Raw genomic sequence first — 19,008 nt, 5'->3', positions numbered from 1 at the left:
AAAGAATACTACATCTCAGCAAAGGTGAAAATGTGTAGGAAGATTTAGATTTGGATGAAAAGGAGAAATATGTTTATGTGTATTTGAGACTTTTTTTATGTCCCCCCCGCTTTTTTTTCCCTAAATATGATTGAGTTCAACAACACTGATTGATAACCAGTGTCAGGTTCTCTGTTAGGGGTTAGTTAAAAAAAAAAAAAAAAAAAAAAAAAGTTTAGACAAGGTTCCTGACACCAGGGAGCGCTCAAGAAATCTCCCTTTATATGCAATATTCAGCAGCTTGACTTTTTAGGATCATCCTTTAGACTGGATATTTCTTTCTTACTTGCCAGGCATCCACTTTCATAGCACACATCTGCTGTGTTAGATCATAATTGGCCTTTGCTTATTGCCAGGGCTGAAACCTCAGCCCATCTCCTGTATACCTTCAGTTACAACAGTTGCTAATTATTCTCAAAGTTGGAAGATGACCTGCAACTAAACAGATCTCATTTCCCTATTGGTATTTATTTAACAGAAATGTAATCTGTTCCTTCTTATTAATGTTGAGTGAAAATAAATCTTTCCCCTTTTTTTTTCTTCCCTTGGAGGTTTAGCCCATTGATATGTTTTGCCTTTTGAGCAGATCGGGTCGCAGGATCATACAGTTTACATATTTCCTTTAGGATTCTTCTCTCTTCTTCCCTTCCCTTCCTGTCTCTTCCCATTCTTCTGGTCTCTCTTTCTCTCATAAAGACCTGTACTCCTATTTCTCTGTGAGGTTGACAATATATCCCAATCCACTACTTAGGAATGATGAAATAATAAAAATTTAATAACCAACTTGACCATGGACTCTACCCACACAATAGATTTAGATGCAAGAAATCATTGTTAGAGCATTTGTGAATTACCAACAACTTCTGTGGTGTACTAATACAATACTGCCCCTCTGGGTACCCAGATTCCTGCCTAGAAAAACAAACCTGTTGAAGTAAGGAGGAAACTTGACAAACCAATGAATCTAGGGAATTGTTCTTCAATAATTACTTCTCTCATCCCCACAGTTTACAATGGAAATGTCAGGAGATGGAATGAAGCAAGTAAGAAAAGTGAACTAGATTTAGATATTTGCATTAACTATAATTTAAATTGCAAATAATCCACTTAAAAAACTCTATGCACAACTACATGATTATACAGTACAGATTGCTTTAGTAAGTAATATTTTTGCCCTTACTGCCTACAGAGGGAAAACAGTACAATCATAAAAAACTTTCTAACAAACTACAGTAAGGCTAAATGAGGGCCATAAATGAGCCTTGGAAAAGAGTTGAGTTTTAGTTTGTGATCAAGGCTTACAAGAAACTCATGCATATTGTGACTCCCCCTCAGCTGATGTAGGGCTTTGACATCAAATGCATTATTATACTAGGCACTTGAAGAATCAATGAGTTTTCAAGTTTTCAATCTGAGAAGAGTATTACCTATAAGCCTTTTTTGTCATCTTAGCACAGGAGAATGAAGTTAATTCCTCTCTTCTAATACTGTGAAAATTAGTATTCTACGACTGTTACTGAATTAATCTAAAACATACCCAAAATTCTGAAGGCTGTTCACTTAGTTATTTTAGCAAGCATTCATTGAGCATATACTTTCTGTGCAGGCTTATGATAGATGCTGAATGTGCAAAAGTGAATAATATGTGATTTGCTCTAAAGCTCAAAATATAGTTATTACCTATATAATTTGGCACCTTTATAGTGAGTTTCAATAGGATGATGTAAATTAAATATGTATGTGATTTACAACAATTGTTTTGGTACCTCTAATATTCAAGTTGCAGTACACACACACACACAATGTCGGGATTCAGATACACAGAAATATGCATGTTTGTGTGTTTATGTGTCTATATCTGCAAAGGAAAATTATTTAAATGATTCCATTTGTCTTTAAAGATTCATCTCAGAAGCTTGTAGGAAACCATAAAGTTCAGTATAAGTTTTTTTTTTCTATTGTAGTATTTATGGCATTTTATTATAGATATTTTTCTTTTTTTAAATTTTTTTATTATGTTGTCAGCCAGCATATAGTACATCATCAGTTTCTGATGGAGTGTTCAATGATTCATTAGTTGCATATAACAGCCAGTGCTCATCACAACACGTGCCCTCCTTAATCCCCACCACCCAGTTACCCCAGCCCCCCAGGCCCCTCCCTTCTGTAACCTTCAATTTGTTTCCCAGAGTCCAGAGTCTCTCATGGTTTGTCTCCCTCTCTGTTTCTTCCCGTTTTATAAAACTAATCAATCAACCTAGGATATAGCCTTATAGGTTAAAATGGACCCAGTATGATTGCATTATTGGGAATGCATTCATGAATTAATACTAAGTTGCTTGAATAGAATTCAGTGGCTATTTAGTTGGTTATATAATTAAGAATAAATGTACAATTAATTTATTTAATTTAAGAAAGCTATCTTTGGGTAGGTTTTAAAGATTGAATAGATTTTAGAACACTTAATTAAAGGAAATCAGCAATGGCACTTGATCAAATTTATAAATATATTATAGTCACGGAAAATTCCTCTAGAAGGAATCAAAAACAACTTCAAAATGTATTTAATGTCTATATTTATCCTAAGGAGTTTCCTGTATACAGAATGAAGCAGAGACCATGATCTTGAGAGAAACAGTATTTTATTTATCCTTTGCTATTTATTAGCGTCACTGTTTTACCTGTGTCTTCATATTTTTCTGAAACAGATTATATTATGAATCCATGTTCATCATCATATACTTAAATATGAAGAGAAAATTTGTTTACTGTATGAAAATTGCTTTGTTCTTTATATAAATATGTCAAAATAATAGAAGCAACTTGTGTAATTTTTACTGCTGCTAACACTACTAATCATGATACTAAATAAATGTCTCCTTTTTATTTTCCTTTTTGCTCAATTTTGCTCAATTGGTTTCTAATTTTTTTCTAAGAATACTAAACCCGCACATCTCCCTTTTCAAATGTCAACCTTCTAGGCACAAGTTTACGCTATCTTATCAATTATTTTATTTAAATGTTAAACTATCGTGGTAAAAAAATAGTTCACACGTAAGGCACATGTTAAAACTATCCCACAGTCTCTTACAGCCTTATTTAAAAACTAATTTGAAGAAGAATTTCATATTACTTGGGGTTCCAAATACTGATTTTACTAAAATTGGAGAAAAGGCCATCTTTGAAATATAATTTCCCATGTGGTGGTAGTTTTTAAATATGAATATTTACTATAATTAAAGGAAAATGAGATAACTTGAACTATCAGTTGTGATATTTCTTATTTTTCTATTCATATTTCTTGCCTAAATACTACGAGTCAGGCATAGTTCCACAATACTATGAGTCAGGCACGGTTGTAAACAAAGCAACCAAATGATGATTTGCATGGAGCTTACCTTCTGTCTTAGTCCATTCTGGCTGCTATAACAAAATACCACAGATATGGTAGTTTATAAACAACAGAAATTTATTGCTCACAATTCTGGAGACTAGAGGTCCAAAATTTAGTCACTATAGCATAGTCATCTTCTGGTGAGGACCCTCTTCCTAACCGATAGCCAGCTCCTTTTCACTGTGTCCTCACATGGTGGAAGGGACAAAGGATCCCTCTGAAGTCTCTTTGATAAAGGCACCAATCCCATTCATGAGGGCCTGCCCTTATGGCTGAAGCATCTCCCAAGGGCTCCGGCTCCTAATATCATCACCTTATTTCGGGAGCACACAATCATTCAGACCATAGCACTCTGTAATGAGGGAAAATGAAAATTTACAGTTAAAATCAATTTTGAATATTACTCAGCCATTAAAAATATGAAATTTTGCCATTGGCAACAACATGGATGGAGCTAGAAATTATTATGCTAAGTGAAATAAGTCGGAGAGAAAGATAAATACCAGATGATTTCATTCATATGTTGAACTTAAGAAACAAACTTATGAACAAAGGGGGAAAAAAAGAGAGAGAGGTAGGCAAACCAAGAAACAAGACTCCTGACTCTAGAGAACAAACTGCTGGTTACCAGAGGGGAGGTGAGTGGGGGGATGGGTGAAATAGGTGATGGGGATCAAGGAGGGCACTTGCTGTGATGAGCACCAGGTGAGGTATGCAAGTTTTGAATCACTATATTATACACCTGAAATTAACAACTAATTAGAATTTAAATGAAAACTTAAAATTTTGAAATATGAGGAAATCAAGACTGGCTATTTTAGTGGAGCCAGCAAAGAAGGCCTGTCTGAAGAGATAGTAGGATGAGCAAAAAACAAGGAGATACAATCTGGGAAGGGACAGGTGCTGTATATCCTATGAATTAATTTATTGCTATATGTATATTTTTAAATGTCATTCCTGTATTGAAATTTGGAAAGTGAGTCACAATTTTGGTATTCCTGGGGAATACTACATTAGAGAAGGCAGAGATTCCCTCAGGAAAATAAAGATTAACCACTAAATTCCAACTGCCTACTTCCAATCTTTATTTGGATCTCAAATTTCATATATGAAGAACTAAATTCTCAATACTTTTCTTCAAACATCCTCTTGCAGCAGTTTCTATCTCAGTAATGGCAACTCCATTCATCTTTCCAGTTTCTCAGGCCAGAATCCTTAGTGTCATCCTTGCCTTCTCTCTATTACTACTCCATTGGCTAATTGCAAGGGCACTGTCTACCTTCAAAATACATTCAAGATCTAACTACTTCTCTCAATTTCTACTATTACCTCCCTGGTTCAAACAACCATCATCTCTCACCTAAATTATTCCTGTAGTCTCCTAGCTGGTCTCCCTGTTTCTGACCTTGGAGTCTCTGTAGACTATTCCCAGAATTCCAGCCAGATGATCTTTTTTAAAAAATATTAAGTGAGATCTTGTCCTTTCTTTGTGCAAACCCTCCAATTACTTCTTCTCTCATTCAGAGTAGACATAAAAACCTTACAAGGACCTACAGGTCACTAAATAATGTGGCCTCCTGTCACCTCTGCAACCGTGCCTCAGACTACTCCTTCCTTGGCTGGCTCCACTCTAGCTACACTCTCTCTCTCAGTTTTCTTGGAAAACCCCAGACAGCCTTTGCTGTCTATTCCTTCTGCTGAAATGCTCTTCCTACAAAACACTGTATAGATCACTCCTCTCTTCCTTCAAGTCTCCACTTAAAAGTTTCTTTCCTCTCAAATATTTCTGTTTCCTTACCCAGAGGTAGCCAAAATCAAGGTTAAGGGCTCAGGCCTTCAGATTTCCAAGTTGGCTCAAGATTTCTTTCTTTAAAAAAAAAAAAAAAGTTTATTTATTCATGAGAGAGAGAGGGGGAAAGAGAGAGAGGACAGGAGGAGGAACAGAGGGAGAAAGACAAGCAGACTCCACGCTGAGTGCCGAGCCCGACATGGGGCTTGATGACCTGAGCCAAAACCAAGAGTCAGACACTTAACTGACTGAGCCACCCAGGTGCCCCAAAGTTGGCTCAAGATTTCTGACACCAGTTGCAAGTTCAAGGTCACCAGGGTCACCCTCACTTCAGACTAGCTGGCTACAAATTTGAGATCCCTAAGGACTTCCTCAGATTTAATCATGCCCTCGAATAACTCACAGAACTCAGGAGGGTGCTATAAATACAATTGCAATTTTTATATAATAAAAGAATATATGTATCAGAACCCGTCTGGGTGCCTGGGTGGCTCAGTCAATTAAGTGTCTGCCTTCGGCTCAGGTCATGATTCCAGGATCCTGGGATCGAGTCCCACATCAGGCTCCTTCCTCAGTGGGGAGCCTCCTCTCCCTGTGCCCCTCCCCATACTCATGCTCTCTCTCACAAAAATAAATAAATAAAATCTTAAAAAAAAAAAAAGAAAGAACCCATCAAAAGAAGAGATACATAAACAGGATCTGATACTCACAGGATTCCAAAGGTAACGCTTCTGTAACCTCAGAGACGCATTACCTTCAAGGCATTAATTATGGCAATGTGCACATGGAGTATTGCTAGCCCAAGGAAACTCACCTGAGCTTGAGATCCAGAGTGTTATTGTAGTTTCATTATATAAGCATAATCGATTAATTTATTAGCCTTTGTGGTTGAACTCAATCTTTACACCACTCCCCTTCCTGGAGGTCAGGTTATCACCTGACTCAAAGTCCCACCCTTCTTCTTTTTTTTTTTTTTTAAAGATTTTATTTATTTATTTGACAGAAAGAGACACAGCCAGAGAGGGAACACAAGCAAGGGAAGTGGGAGAGGGAGAAGCAGGTTTCCCACTAAGCAGGGAGCCCGATGCGGGGCTCGATCACAGGGCCCTGGGATCATGACCTGAGCCGAAGGCAGACGCTTAACGACTGAGCCACCCAGGTGCCCCAAAGCCCCACCCTTCTAATCACATGGTTGGTCTTTCTGGCATGGCCTTCCTTCCACAAGATTATCAGTGTGAGCAGGCCCACCCTTAGTCAGACCTTAAGTAAAAGCCATCAGGTGCCCACCGTGAGTCACCTTGTTAGCATAAACAGGTACAGTGCAAAATTCCAAAGATTTAGAGGTTACCTTGCAGGAATTATGGACAAAGGCCAATGAAATTCATGATTACACACTCCTTCACCACTGTCCCCTCTCTAGCAGCTATTATATATTTTCCTTCTTTGTCTTATTTATTGTCTCTCTTCCTCAAAGTAAGAAAACTGCAATAGGCAAAAATTTCTATTTTTGTCTTTGTTGATTTTCTGTGACTTAAATAAGCCTGACATAGTATGCACTCAAGTAATACTTGTTGAATGAATAGATGAATTTTGTTTTGCTAAATTCACATTCTCTTATAGCTCCTCTATTCCTTAAATTAAAATACAATTTTATTCAAGTGACTTGACATAGAATATAGATCTATGAATATTTGGGGTGCCTAGGTGGCTCAGTCGTTAAGCATCTGCCTTCGGCTCAGGTTGTGATCCCAGGGTCCTGGGATCGAGCCCCGCATCAGGCTCCCTGCTCGGCGGGAGGCCTGCTTCTCCCTCTCCCACTCCCCCTGCTTGTGTTTCCTCTCTCGTTGTGTCTCTCTCTGTCAAATAAATAAAAAAACTTAAAAAAAATAAATGAATAAATAAATCTATGAATATTTGTATATCTAAGAAATTATCCAACATAATCTGTATTCCCTTTGCCCTCTCAGGACAGTAGAATATTTCAGCTAGCCTTCCAATTTACAACTACTAATTATGGCTTTATTTTATTAGATTGTAAGGCACACTGAAATATATTCACTTTAAAATCATTGTATAGCTTTCTTAGACATCACTGTCTCTGAATTCTTAATCAAAAATAATCTTAATTCCTATGTTAGGATTGATGGGCAATCCTGGGATTTACAATCCCAAGAAAACTTGACGCATGGAGCTGAATGCTTACTACTTCTTCATATCAGGCATCCTGAGTCAATTAATGTGTTTTTTATAAATCTGTTCATAAAATAAGATCTCAAATCTGTGCTCAAATATCAATGACAAGCAGTAATTTTCTGAAATACAGATGTTAGGAAAATATTCTGCCTTTTTGGTTAAATAAGCTATGTCTTAAACTTTTCAAACCTACATAAAAGGAAAAGTGTAATGATGGATGATCTTTAGACCACTTCTGTATACCACAAAGTAGAACACAAATCTCACAGTAAAAATAGAGCAGAGATTTTTCTATTTCATGGAAAATTTTAGGTATTATTGCTTCAAAGTCTTCATTTTGTGATGAGAACAGGAAATACTTTTGAAAAATAACAAGAGCCAAGATGTTTAAATATACCTTATAATTCTGAGATTAAAATTATATAGTGTTTCAGAATTGCATATCTGGAAAATGTGTTGTATTTCACAGTCTTTAATTGATACAGATAGAAAGAGAATTATATCTCTTGTTAAGTTTTAAATTCTTTGAAGATTCCTTCAGATTATACAGTAAAATGCTCCATCACTTCAATAGCTATTTCAATCACTTTTTGAAAACTGTATCTATACCCATAGGCAAAGGAATTTTATTATCTCTGGATTGCATTTTGGAATGTCATGAGCTATTTCATAGGACAAAGCTTATCAAATGAACATGGGCAGTGCCAGTAGGGCTTTGCTCTTGAACTCAAGTACGAGGCAGCTTTGTTCAAGTCACCATTTGCAGAAGCCAGAAATGAATGAGCAGTTAAAATGGTGCCATAAGTTAATTAGAGTGGAATTAGAAGGAAAGTGGGCAATTTAGGAACATAAGAATTGCCGTACCGAATCAGACCAATTGTTCTCCTGGTTTAATATCCAGCCTCCAGCAGCTGTACTTGTAAGTTTCTAAACCTTTAAAAGAAAGGGAAAAGACTACATAATTCACCTAGACAAGTGTGCCATCTGTGATCTGGAGAAATTTTCCTCATGATGTCTCTCAAATAATACCCTGAAGCAGGAGGTTTCAATCCTGTTATGATATTGGTTTACCTTGAATAACTCTGGTTATTAATAATTCTTTTTAATCATCCAATTCCTACATAAAATCAACTAGTCCCTCAAGAAACTATTTATCTCCAAAGCTCCTGAATTCATGGTTGAATATGTCTGCTTCTATGATAAAAGGATACAAGTTCTTGATGGCAAAATCTGCTCTAGACAACCATGCTCAGTGAATGCCTGCTTCTCTTTCCAAAATCTACTGGGTTCACAGCTTGTGGCCAAAAGAAATCTTGTACTGCTGTCCCTGCTCCCAACTTTCTATTTGTTACCAACCTACAGAGCTATTTGAATGATGAAGAAATTTGCGCACTGAACTTTTAGAAAAGTTCAACTGGAGTTTTCTTACATGATTTTAATTAAGGTGGAATGAATCCAAGAGAGAGGAATGAATTACTTATCCTTATCACTTTAGTCTTTGTTTATGATAGAAGTACCTGTGACTACTTTATAAATTTCTTGGTTATTCTGGATAGCCTCCAGGTCAATATTTCTAAAATGTTATGTTCAAAATAAGCCATTTAGTCAAAAATCCCTCAAGAGTAGTAAAGGCCTACAGTAACAGTCTAAGCCATTTTCCTAGGCTGTCAGATCTTAATGTGATTAACACTAATATCCTAAAGCTATCACTCTAATAGGATCTCCTCTATCCTGTATTCCAAGAAAACTAGTTTTTTCATTGTGTTTTGACCTAAGATGAACACTCATTATTTATTTATTTATTTATTTTTAAAGATTTTATTTATTTATTTGACAGAGAGAGACACAGCAAGAGAGGGAACACAAGCAGGGGGAGCAGGTGAGGGAGAAGCAGGCCTCCCATCGAGCAGGGAGCCCGATGAGGGGCTCGATCCCAGGACCCTGGGATCATGACCTGAGCCGAAGGCAGACGCTTAGCGACTGAGCCACCCAGGCGCCCTGAACACTCATTATTTAGAACAATGTTATTTCTGTCCCCTTTCTTTTTTTAAAGATTGTATTTATTTATTTGAGAGAGAGAACAAGAAGGGGGAGGGCCAGAGGGAGAAGCAGACTCCCTGCTGAGTAGGGTGCCCCATGCAGGACTCAATCCCGGGACTCTGGGATCATGACCTGAGCCAAAGGTAGTTGCTTAATCAACTGAGCCACACAGGCACCCCAATTCTGTTCCCTTTCTCTAGCTTTCCCAATTTCACTTTCTGGTTTAGTTCCTTATTTACTCTCCTTACTTCAGCTAGAAGCTCTTTCTTTCAGGTAATTTCTTTTCAAACATGTAGTGATTATTCCCTCTTCTGACAATTTGTGTCCCTTTGTTTATGTTTGGTTTAGGCTACCATATATTGGTTCTTTTTTTTCATGAATGGTCTTCCTTGTAAATTCCCTGGGGGAAACTATATTTCCCATGTTTATTTGTATTTCCAGATCCTAGAGCAATGTCTATCTCATAATCATAGCATAAAAATATATTAAAGGGACGGGGGTGGGGTGGGAGGGATGGGGTGACTGGGTGATAGACACTGGGGAGGGTGTGTGCTCTGGTAAGCGCTGTGAATTGTGCAAGACTGTTGAATCTCAGATCTGTACCTCTGAAACAAATAATGCAATATATGTTAAGAAAAAAAAAGAAGAAGAAGAAGGTAGCAAGAGGGGAAGAATGAAGGGGGGGAAACTGGAGGGGTAGACAAACCATGAGAGAAGATGGACTCTGAAAAACAAACTGAGGGTTCTAGAGGGGAGGGGGGTGGGAGGATGGCTTAGCCTGGTGATGGGTATTGAGGAGGGCACGTTCTGCATGGAGCACTGGGTTTATGCAGAAACAATGAATCATGGAACACTACATCAAAGACTAATGATGTAATGTATGGGGATTAACATAAAAATAAAAAAATAAAAAAAATATTAAAGGGAAATCTATAGAATCACCAGTGACAACTTGGAGCCACTTGCAAAATGTTTACTCTTTGAGTTTGTGTTTGTGTGATCTAGTTAAGACCATATTACTGAGTGCTACAAAGGTGTAAACAAACCCCCAGCTATACATTTCTAAAAAAATAGAATCAACTGTTATTGATGTAAAAATCACAGTGAAAGATATGGGAAATATCAGCACAAAAAGAGAAGATGAGAAAGGGAATCTGAATTGTCCTAGCCCATGCCCTTGGGAAATGAAGGGATTCCAAACTTGACAGCTGGGACAAAGGCAAGGGGGTGAAATAGAGGAGGGAATTCCTCAGAAATTGCCTCTAATTCCTGTTGGTTAGCTCATGGGAAGACTAAGTGAGAGTAAGCTTGGAAATATGGGTGGCACCATGTTTGTTAAATTTATCTGAACCTGTTGGGGAATTATTGAAACATTTTTCATCGGTGAGCAGATCTACAAGAATGTAAGATCAACTTAAAAGTGAGACCGAAGGAAGTTGACTACAGTAATGAAGTTATTGCATAATAGGATGTGTAATCAGTCACAGACTCAGGCAGTAATGACAAGAACAAATAGAATGACATGATGCAAGATACTGAGCAGAAATGTACTAATGTTCACTGGGAGAAGATTGAGTCTGAGGTAAAGGAAGAAAAGGAGACAAAAGGAACATTGCTCCTTCGAGCATGTTTAAGTGTGAAGAAAACATTAGCATTCTTGAAATAAAAATACGTTTTCTCCCTTTATATTAAGCAGAAATGCATGTAAAAGTTTTTCTTTAAATTTTAATTCCTACACTTTTAATTTAGCATTTCAAGTTGCTGAAAATATTCCACCCAGTTCATTTTTACTTGACATCATCAAAACAAATCCACATTTTTTTCTGACATTTAAAAGCTGTTGTTGGTTTTTGAGCACACTATTCTCTTTAACAATGATTTCAGTAGAACTATAATGTCTCTCTTTAATTTTTTAGAAATCCAGATGGAAACCAGAACAACAGCACAAGATGGCCTGCCTTCAAAAACACAGACCAAAAGTATTTAACCTTGAATACAGAGTCACCAAGAGTATACGCTAAACTACATGCTCAACAATGCCGATTCTGGACACTATTTTTTCCCAAAGTCTTGGAAATGACAGGTGTGTGTTTTTCTAGTATTTGGTCAAATAATTGGTTGTGGATTATGTAAAAGGGAGAAAAGGTAGCCTATCCAAGGCACAGTGATGGTGTTAATCTGTGAATTTACAATTACTTGATTCCAGTAAATACATTACTTTCACAACTTTTCTTCCAGCAAGTTTAGATATTTGAGGGCTTACTACATGAGCAGCACTTTAGTAGTAAAATAAAGAAACTGAAGTAGAGATTTTCCCTTAGAGGAACATAAAACCTCATAATGGAACTAAAATAGGGCACTACTTGCCTATTCAGCTCATCTTTGTGGAGTTAATTAATGGATAAATGAATAAATAAACATAAAATAAGCAATGTATAGAACTAAAAATATAACTAATAAAATATAGAATGAATATAATTTATACTCAAAGGAGGTAAAAACAAATTTATTGATAAATAGAACTCTTGATTTCTAAGGGAGGAAAAATACTCCAGAATTTAAATATTTAAAAACACAATCCAAATATTTCTAAATATTTTGAGCTTAGAGCACATGAGCTCATGAGCACATACATATATAACACAATCCAATAAACAGACAGTAGTTTAGTTAACTAATCTTTAGGAAGGGATTCCTTAAGTTTATATAAGGAAATACTAGGAAGATTGGTTCAAATTTTAGTGTTACTTCAAAATTCATTAGTAAGAAAATATTTAAATTAACTTGAAGGAGCAGCTTGAATGATCGCCTCTTCTGTGAGGAAAATGACATACATATCTCATTCACTTGCCAGTTTTAAAATGCCCAGCTGTTTCTAATCCATGTGACTCCTCAGACCTTGATTTTTCAAGTAAAAGTAATTGACTTTCAACCATCAGATATATTGCTGCACAGTTTCCTTAGACTTTACCACTCTGTTCATCATAATACTCTGTAATTTGGGGGCCATGTTAGATATTACAATAGAGTAGATGCTTTAGTTTCCTGTTTAGAGAGGTTGGGGGTTAGTTTCAGGCAAACATGGGCATCTTAGAGCTGTTTTTGATTGTTTAATATGCTTTTTAATTATCAGACATTACTCACCAAAATTATAATTATCTACTCCATCTGTTTGGGAGATGTTTCTGATATACCACTGCTCTGTGTATTACCAAATGTTCTGTGACATAATATACACCCAGAGATGGGTTTCTTCATCCCTTGGCAAAGCTACAGAGCTGCCCTTGTGTCCTCGGGGTGTGAATAACAATGAGGTAATGTGTTTAATCTGCCAAGAGACCAAAAGAGGTACCATTTAACATAACACAGACTACACGTTCTTAATCTTTACTTAAAATATCTTTAAATGAGAAGGTCGTAATTGAGGGACAATGAGAAGGGGTGGGGAGGATTTTAAATGACTAACTTATTACAAGCCAAACTGACCTGTTCTGGTTTGAGCTTCTGTGGTCTGTTGCTATTTCTTTGTTGATAGAATAAAATTTAAGTATCAGCAGTTTTTGAAGATGTACTTCATAATCTCTATCTCTAAATACTCAACTGCCAAAAAGCATGTTGAATAAACAAACTCCTAAGTTTTTGGCTAGCTGCCATGCCTTCCTATGCAGTGAGGAATCACTTTCTAGTTTGAGCAACACTGAGCTGTATGGAAATAGCAGGCCTGGCTCTGAATTAGTACCGTGCTCTGGGATTGTTCCAAAGCACCTTAAAAACATAATTTTATGCTTTAGCATTTTTTTCAGATAATTCCCCCCCAAAAGATTATATTAAATATATTTTATAAAATGTAAAGTAAATGCATGATAGGATTGTTGTAACACGGGGAGCCTGGTGGCTCAGTCGTTAAGCATCTGTCTTGGCTCAGGTCATGATCCCAGGGTCCTGGGATGGAGCCCTACATCGGGCTCCCTGCTCTGCGGGAAGCCTGCTTCTCCCTCTCCCACTCCGCCTGCTTGTGTTCCCTCTCTCGCTGTGTCTCTCTCTGTCATATAAATAAATAAAATCTTTACAAAAAAAAGAGATTGTTGTAACATCAATATCCTCATTAATAATCAAAAATGTTTTACATTTAAACAGAACCAGTTTGAAGTTATATGTTTCTAGATTTAGCAAATGAATAATGTAGGGGATTAAAAAGATTAAGAACACATGTTCTTACCATATTTTGTGTATTTCAAGGTGCAAAACCTCACACATTTCAGTATTCGATATTTTGAAAATTGGGGTTATTCACATGACCTGGGCTGAAGTTCCTATGGAAATACTATGTTTTTTAAAAAAGCAGCTCTACGGGCACCTGGGTGGCTCAGTTGGTTAAGCGACTGCCTTCGGCTCAGGTCATGATCCTGGAGTCCCGGGATCGAGTCCCACATGGGCTCCCTGCTCAGCAGGGAGCCTGCTTCTCCCTCTGCCCTCTTCCCTCACGTGCTCTCTTGTCTCTCATTCTCTCTCTCAAATAAATAAATAAAATCTTTAAAAAAAAAAAAAGCAGCTCTACATGTAAAGGAAAATTATTGACTGGGTTTCTTAAAAGTAGAAATGTTTACCTCACTCATGATGGAAACCCAATGAGCTTTTATAAGTACCACTTGAGCAGTAGTTTATATTTGCACAATAAATGTTCTCAAATAAAATGATCCTTAAGACCTGTTTAAACACAGGAATTCTGGCACTTAACATTTAGACTATACTTCAGCATATGCCTGGGCTATTAGTGTGTGCACCTGCAGGAAATAAAATGTGCAATATTTGTTTTAAATGTTCTCAAACTCAAAATTTTCACTAGAAAATGTAACTGAACAAAATATTTCACAATTGTTTGAAAAAGAAAGAAAAAGAAAGAAATGACCCATTCAATGTCAATAAGATATCAGTATTTCTCACTAAAAGTGGAAGAGTAAATTTACTTTGACCTTCAAATCCTCCCAATGAAGAAAAATATTAGATCCAGTAGTTTTTGCTTTGTTTCATCTTAAAAATACAGGCATACATTGAAGACATTGCCAGTTTGGTTCCAGACCGCCACAGTTAACGCAAGTGTCACAATATCCTGAGTCAATGAATTTTTTGGTTTCCCAATGCATATAAAGGTTATATTTACATGATGCTATAGTCTATTAAGTGTGTAGCAGCATTATGTCTAAAAAAATAATGAACACATCTTAATTTTGAACACATCTATTGCTAAAAACACTAACCATCATCTGAGCTTTCAGTGAGTCATAATCTTTTTGCCGGTGGAGGATCTTGCCTCAAATGTTCATGGCTGCCGACTGATCAGGGCTGATGTTTGCTGGAGGCTGAGGTGGCTATGGCAATTTATTCAAATAAGACAACAATGAAATTCACACATTGAGTGACTCTTCCTTTCACAAATGATTTTTCTGTGGCATGTGATACTGTTTGATAGCATTTGAGCCACAGTAGAACTTCTTTCAAAACTGGGGTCAATCCTTTTAAACTCTACTTCTGCTTTATCAACAGAGTTTATGTAATATTTTAAATTCTCTGTTGGCATTTCAACAATCTTCACAGCATATTCACCAAGAGTAGTTTCCAGCTCAAGAAACCACTTTCATTGTTTGTCCAAAGGAAGCAACTCTTCATCCTTTAAAGTTTTATCAGGAGATTGCAGCAATTCAAATATAATAAATGAAAAGACTGAAATACTGCAAGAATTACCAAAATGTGACACAGAGATATGAAGTGAGCAAATGCTGTCAGAAAAATCATGTGGATAGACTTACTTGATGTGGGGTGGCCACCAACTTTCAATTTATAAAAAAATGCAGTATCTGCAAAGCCCAATACAGAGAAGTGCGGTGGAATGGGTACACTTGTATGTGGTCTTCACCAGGCTTCACCTGAGTTTAGAGTAGTTCACTCTACAGTAGTAGTTGTAGTTCACTCTCATCCCATACTCAGAATCGTAACAGGACAACTAATGGGATTCTGATCTGCCCCATAAGGAATTATGCATTCCTCGGAAACTTTAATAATTGTGTAACAAACAGGAAAATAAGCAAGTAATGGGAACAAAAGAGATTTTCAACGAAATCTCAGAGTACATGAATTATTTTTTTATTATAATGATTAACACAATTCAATATCCAATTTAATCTTTTCTTCTAACTTTACCCCATGAATAATTTTGAGTAGACTCACTTCTCCTGTATTCTTTCTCAACGCCTCAGACTTGATTAAATAGACTCTGCTCTGGTGAAATATTGTTCTTACTCTTTTTTCATCGACAAGACAAAAAGTAGCCTTATTAGTATTATTCTTTCTGTTGGGAAGAAAGCTTGACTTTTTCTTTTTTCCAAATGAGCCAACAATGTGGACAAATCAAAGATCACAAAAGTCCTGAAAAGTTGTGTCAATATATTTATGAACTACTGGTATCGATCTAGCTGTACATGGATTCAATAGGGAGCAAAGTTAAGAATAAATTTTTGTAAGAGAACAGTAAATTCATTAGTGGAGTTCCCAATAGGTGTATAGAGCTTGATTTCGTAATATACACACCAGTTGATTTATCCTTCACAGTAGCACTGCAAAATAGTGATCACCCACCCCATTTATAGTTGGAAAACTAATTTCAAAAGTTAAGAATTTTTTCTATGTCACTAATATAGTAAGTGGTCAAGCTGGAATTTAACCCATGTCACTCCAAAGCCTATATATAATGTCCTTTTTTTCACTTTGTAGTACCTTGTTAACTACAAAACAAATAGATCTACATCTCACAGATAATAAGTCTATATTCACTTAAGTAGTATTCCAGTTCGGAGAAAAAGAAGTAGGGGGAAGAAAAAAAAAAAAAAACTTCTAAGTTTGACTTTGATTTATGTCATGGGACTCAAAATTTTTGTTATCTTTTCACTATGGTATATTCAGTTCTGGGTTGTATTGGAAAATAATCAAATGTTTCATATTTTACTATCTCAATCAAAGTTCAGCATTATTAAAGAAAAAAATTACTCAGGTCTACAAAGCATTTGTACACTAAAAAGCAAAGTATTTCAATACACTAAATTGTATAGTGTTTGATTATGATACACAAGGAAATAAATTTACATTTATATGAATCAATGAATTTGGTATCATTCTATGCACAAGAAAGGAAAATCAAATCTAAGACCTCTTCTCTGAGTATTAAAATTCATGGGGTAAGTGGTAGAGTACCATCACTTACTTGTTATATCAGAAAGTTTGTTCTTTCTGAACTTTAGAGCCCTTACTTGGCATAACATTTAAAAAAGCATTTAATTATGAAAAGATACCAAAAGAGTACATCATTTGGTGTGATATTTAATGTCTTTCACATCTAATGTTTTTTAGAAAAGTTCTAGTATTCAGAAAATAATTACAGTCATTGACCTTCTAAAAGCCATTTTTAAAATGGGACATTTTTGTATATGTTCTCAAATATTTGTCCAAAGTCCAAGCAGTATGAACATTTCAAACTTACATATATCCTAAATTACAGGGGATATTTTAATAGCTGTATAAATGTTTTAAATATTTTGATTTTCATATAAACTAAAAATGAATCACTGAATGTGCTCCATTGTTAATAGTATGAATGAAAAGAAGACACGTTTTCATGTATAAAGTAGTAAGATCACATGAACTATCTTCTCCAAATTAGTATCTTATAGAATTATAATTAATTTAAAAATTCCTAACTGTAAAGTATATATTTAAAAAAACTGTCAAGTCCTTATTTTCAGGATAGCTGAAATAATGTAAAATGTTGTTTTTTAACTCAGTGACTAGAGCACAGCATCCTAAAAGTTTAAGAAGAGAACTACAAATGTGGAAAATACTAATAGACTTAAATAATTTAAACCATCTTCTAGCTTTATCATATGTATTTATATTAGGAACATAGATACATGATTTTAGAGGTTTGTAATTTAAGAGTTTCTGTTCTTCACAAACCTTACTCTTTAGTGTAATACATTCTCAAATAAATCAGAATTTCAAGGTGTTTGTAGTACATAGACCATTTTTGGTTCATTGCCTCACATTGCTTCTGGCATAAACACTCCCCTCCTCTGACACATGCATACATTTTGCAAACTACTGGAAAGCAGAGATTGTCTTAGTCATCTTTCTAATTTGCAAAGCAATTAATAAACTGCTTTCATGTAGTAGCTTCCATTAACTGCTTTCAATGATTATGCATTGTTTGGAATTAAAGTACACCGATACAGAGTGAGAGTAAAATTTACATGGAGTGTCAATTACAAAGTTACCCTTAGGCATTAATAAATATATATAAATATTTTCATCAGAAGTAAGCCTGCTATATAATTATATATGTAAATGAGATGCATTAAATAAGATTTCTGTTATGCATAGGAGTTCAGGAAAAGATAATATCTATATATCTTCTTAGAAACTTAAGTAAATATATGTTATATGATATAATTAGATGTAATATATTGATTTATTTTCATATTTTTATGGTATATGCAATTTATACATATATATAATTTGCATTTTCATATAATGTATAAAATTCTATTAAAAGCTTTCCAGGTAGTGAAAGAAGCTGATAATAAATAATGAAAAATTAAAAATTACTGTGCAGTGAACTTGGAGAAAATGGCATCTGTGATCAAAATTATTTTTCAATTAATGTAAACAGATTAAAATTTAGATTAATACAAAAAAAATTTAGATTAATACAACTTATTCCATGTTTTACAGGAAACATTGATGAAGCAGAACGAGAATGGAGAGCAGGATTCTATCGCTGGAACAATTACATGATGGACTGGAAAAATCAATTTAACGATTATACTAGCAAGAAAGAAAGCTGTGCGGGTCTCTAATTAATAGATTTACCCTTTATAGAATGTTCATTTTCCTGTAGATCAAGGTAAAAATATCAGTAGCTCTCTTACATACCCAGTAAGAAAGCTATTATACAGTTGAAACAAAAATGCCAGAAGGATAGTATCGATTCCTCACATCTTCCACTTAGTATTGTACCTAGCATTTCAAAACCCAAATGTCTAGAACACATTTAATTAAATTTCACAATATAAAGTTTGACAATTAATTATATGCATATTAAAATGATTTGCAGCTTCAAACTCTCTTTCCTGAGTAACTTTATGAATTTTTCTCCTTAAAAATACCCGTATTCTACTTTTAGTTGTGTATTTTCATTACCACTCATAAAAAGGTATCTTTTTAAAAGGAACTAGGTCTTGAAACACTGGACACTAATTTACAATACTATAAGTAATTTATGAATTTAATGTCAACATGGGATATTAAAACAAACAGAAAATAATTGGTTCCCTTTGTTTTTTATATGAAGGCAAGAGGGAATCTTAAAGTAAAAGGCTTGGTCACTTTGAAACACCTAATGACTACAACAAAATGTTGCTCCCAAGAGACAAAATGTAAAAGAATATAATTATTTCTGTTTTTATTTTTTTTTAAATATGTACATTCCTAGTCCTCAAACTCCTGT

The 19,008-nt window shown here is 35.3% G+C and overlaps 1 protein-coding gene across 1 annotated transcript in view; it reads left to right on the top strand.

Moving 5' to 3' along the window:
- BCHE (butyrylcholinesterase) overlaps positions 1-18,622 on the top strand; it is a 62,880-nt gene extending 44,258 nt beyond the window's left edge. The window contains exons 3-4 of the mRNA XM_034998430.1: positions 11,372-11,538; positions 18,234-18,622. Coding sequence (XP_034854321.1) covers positions 11,372-11,538; positions 18,234-18,358 — 292 coding nt within the window. The 3' untranslated portion in view covers positions 18,359-18,622. The remainder of the gene's footprint in view (positions 1-11,371; positions 11,539-18,233) is intronic.
- The last annotated feature ends 386 nt before the right edge of the window (positions 18,623-19,008 follow it).

This window comes from Mirounga leonina, unplaced genomic scaffold, assembly GCF_011800145.1.
Source record: "Mirounga leonina isolate KUSES-001 unplaced genomic scaffold, KU_Mleo_1.0 Mir_115, whole genome shotgun sequence".
Taxonomy (NCBI): Eukaryota; Metazoa; Chordata; class Mammalia; order Carnivora; family Phocidae; genus Mirounga; species Mirounga leonina.
Note: the sequence above shows the minus strand (reverse complement) of the source record. Positions and strands in the feature narration are given on the sequence as shown.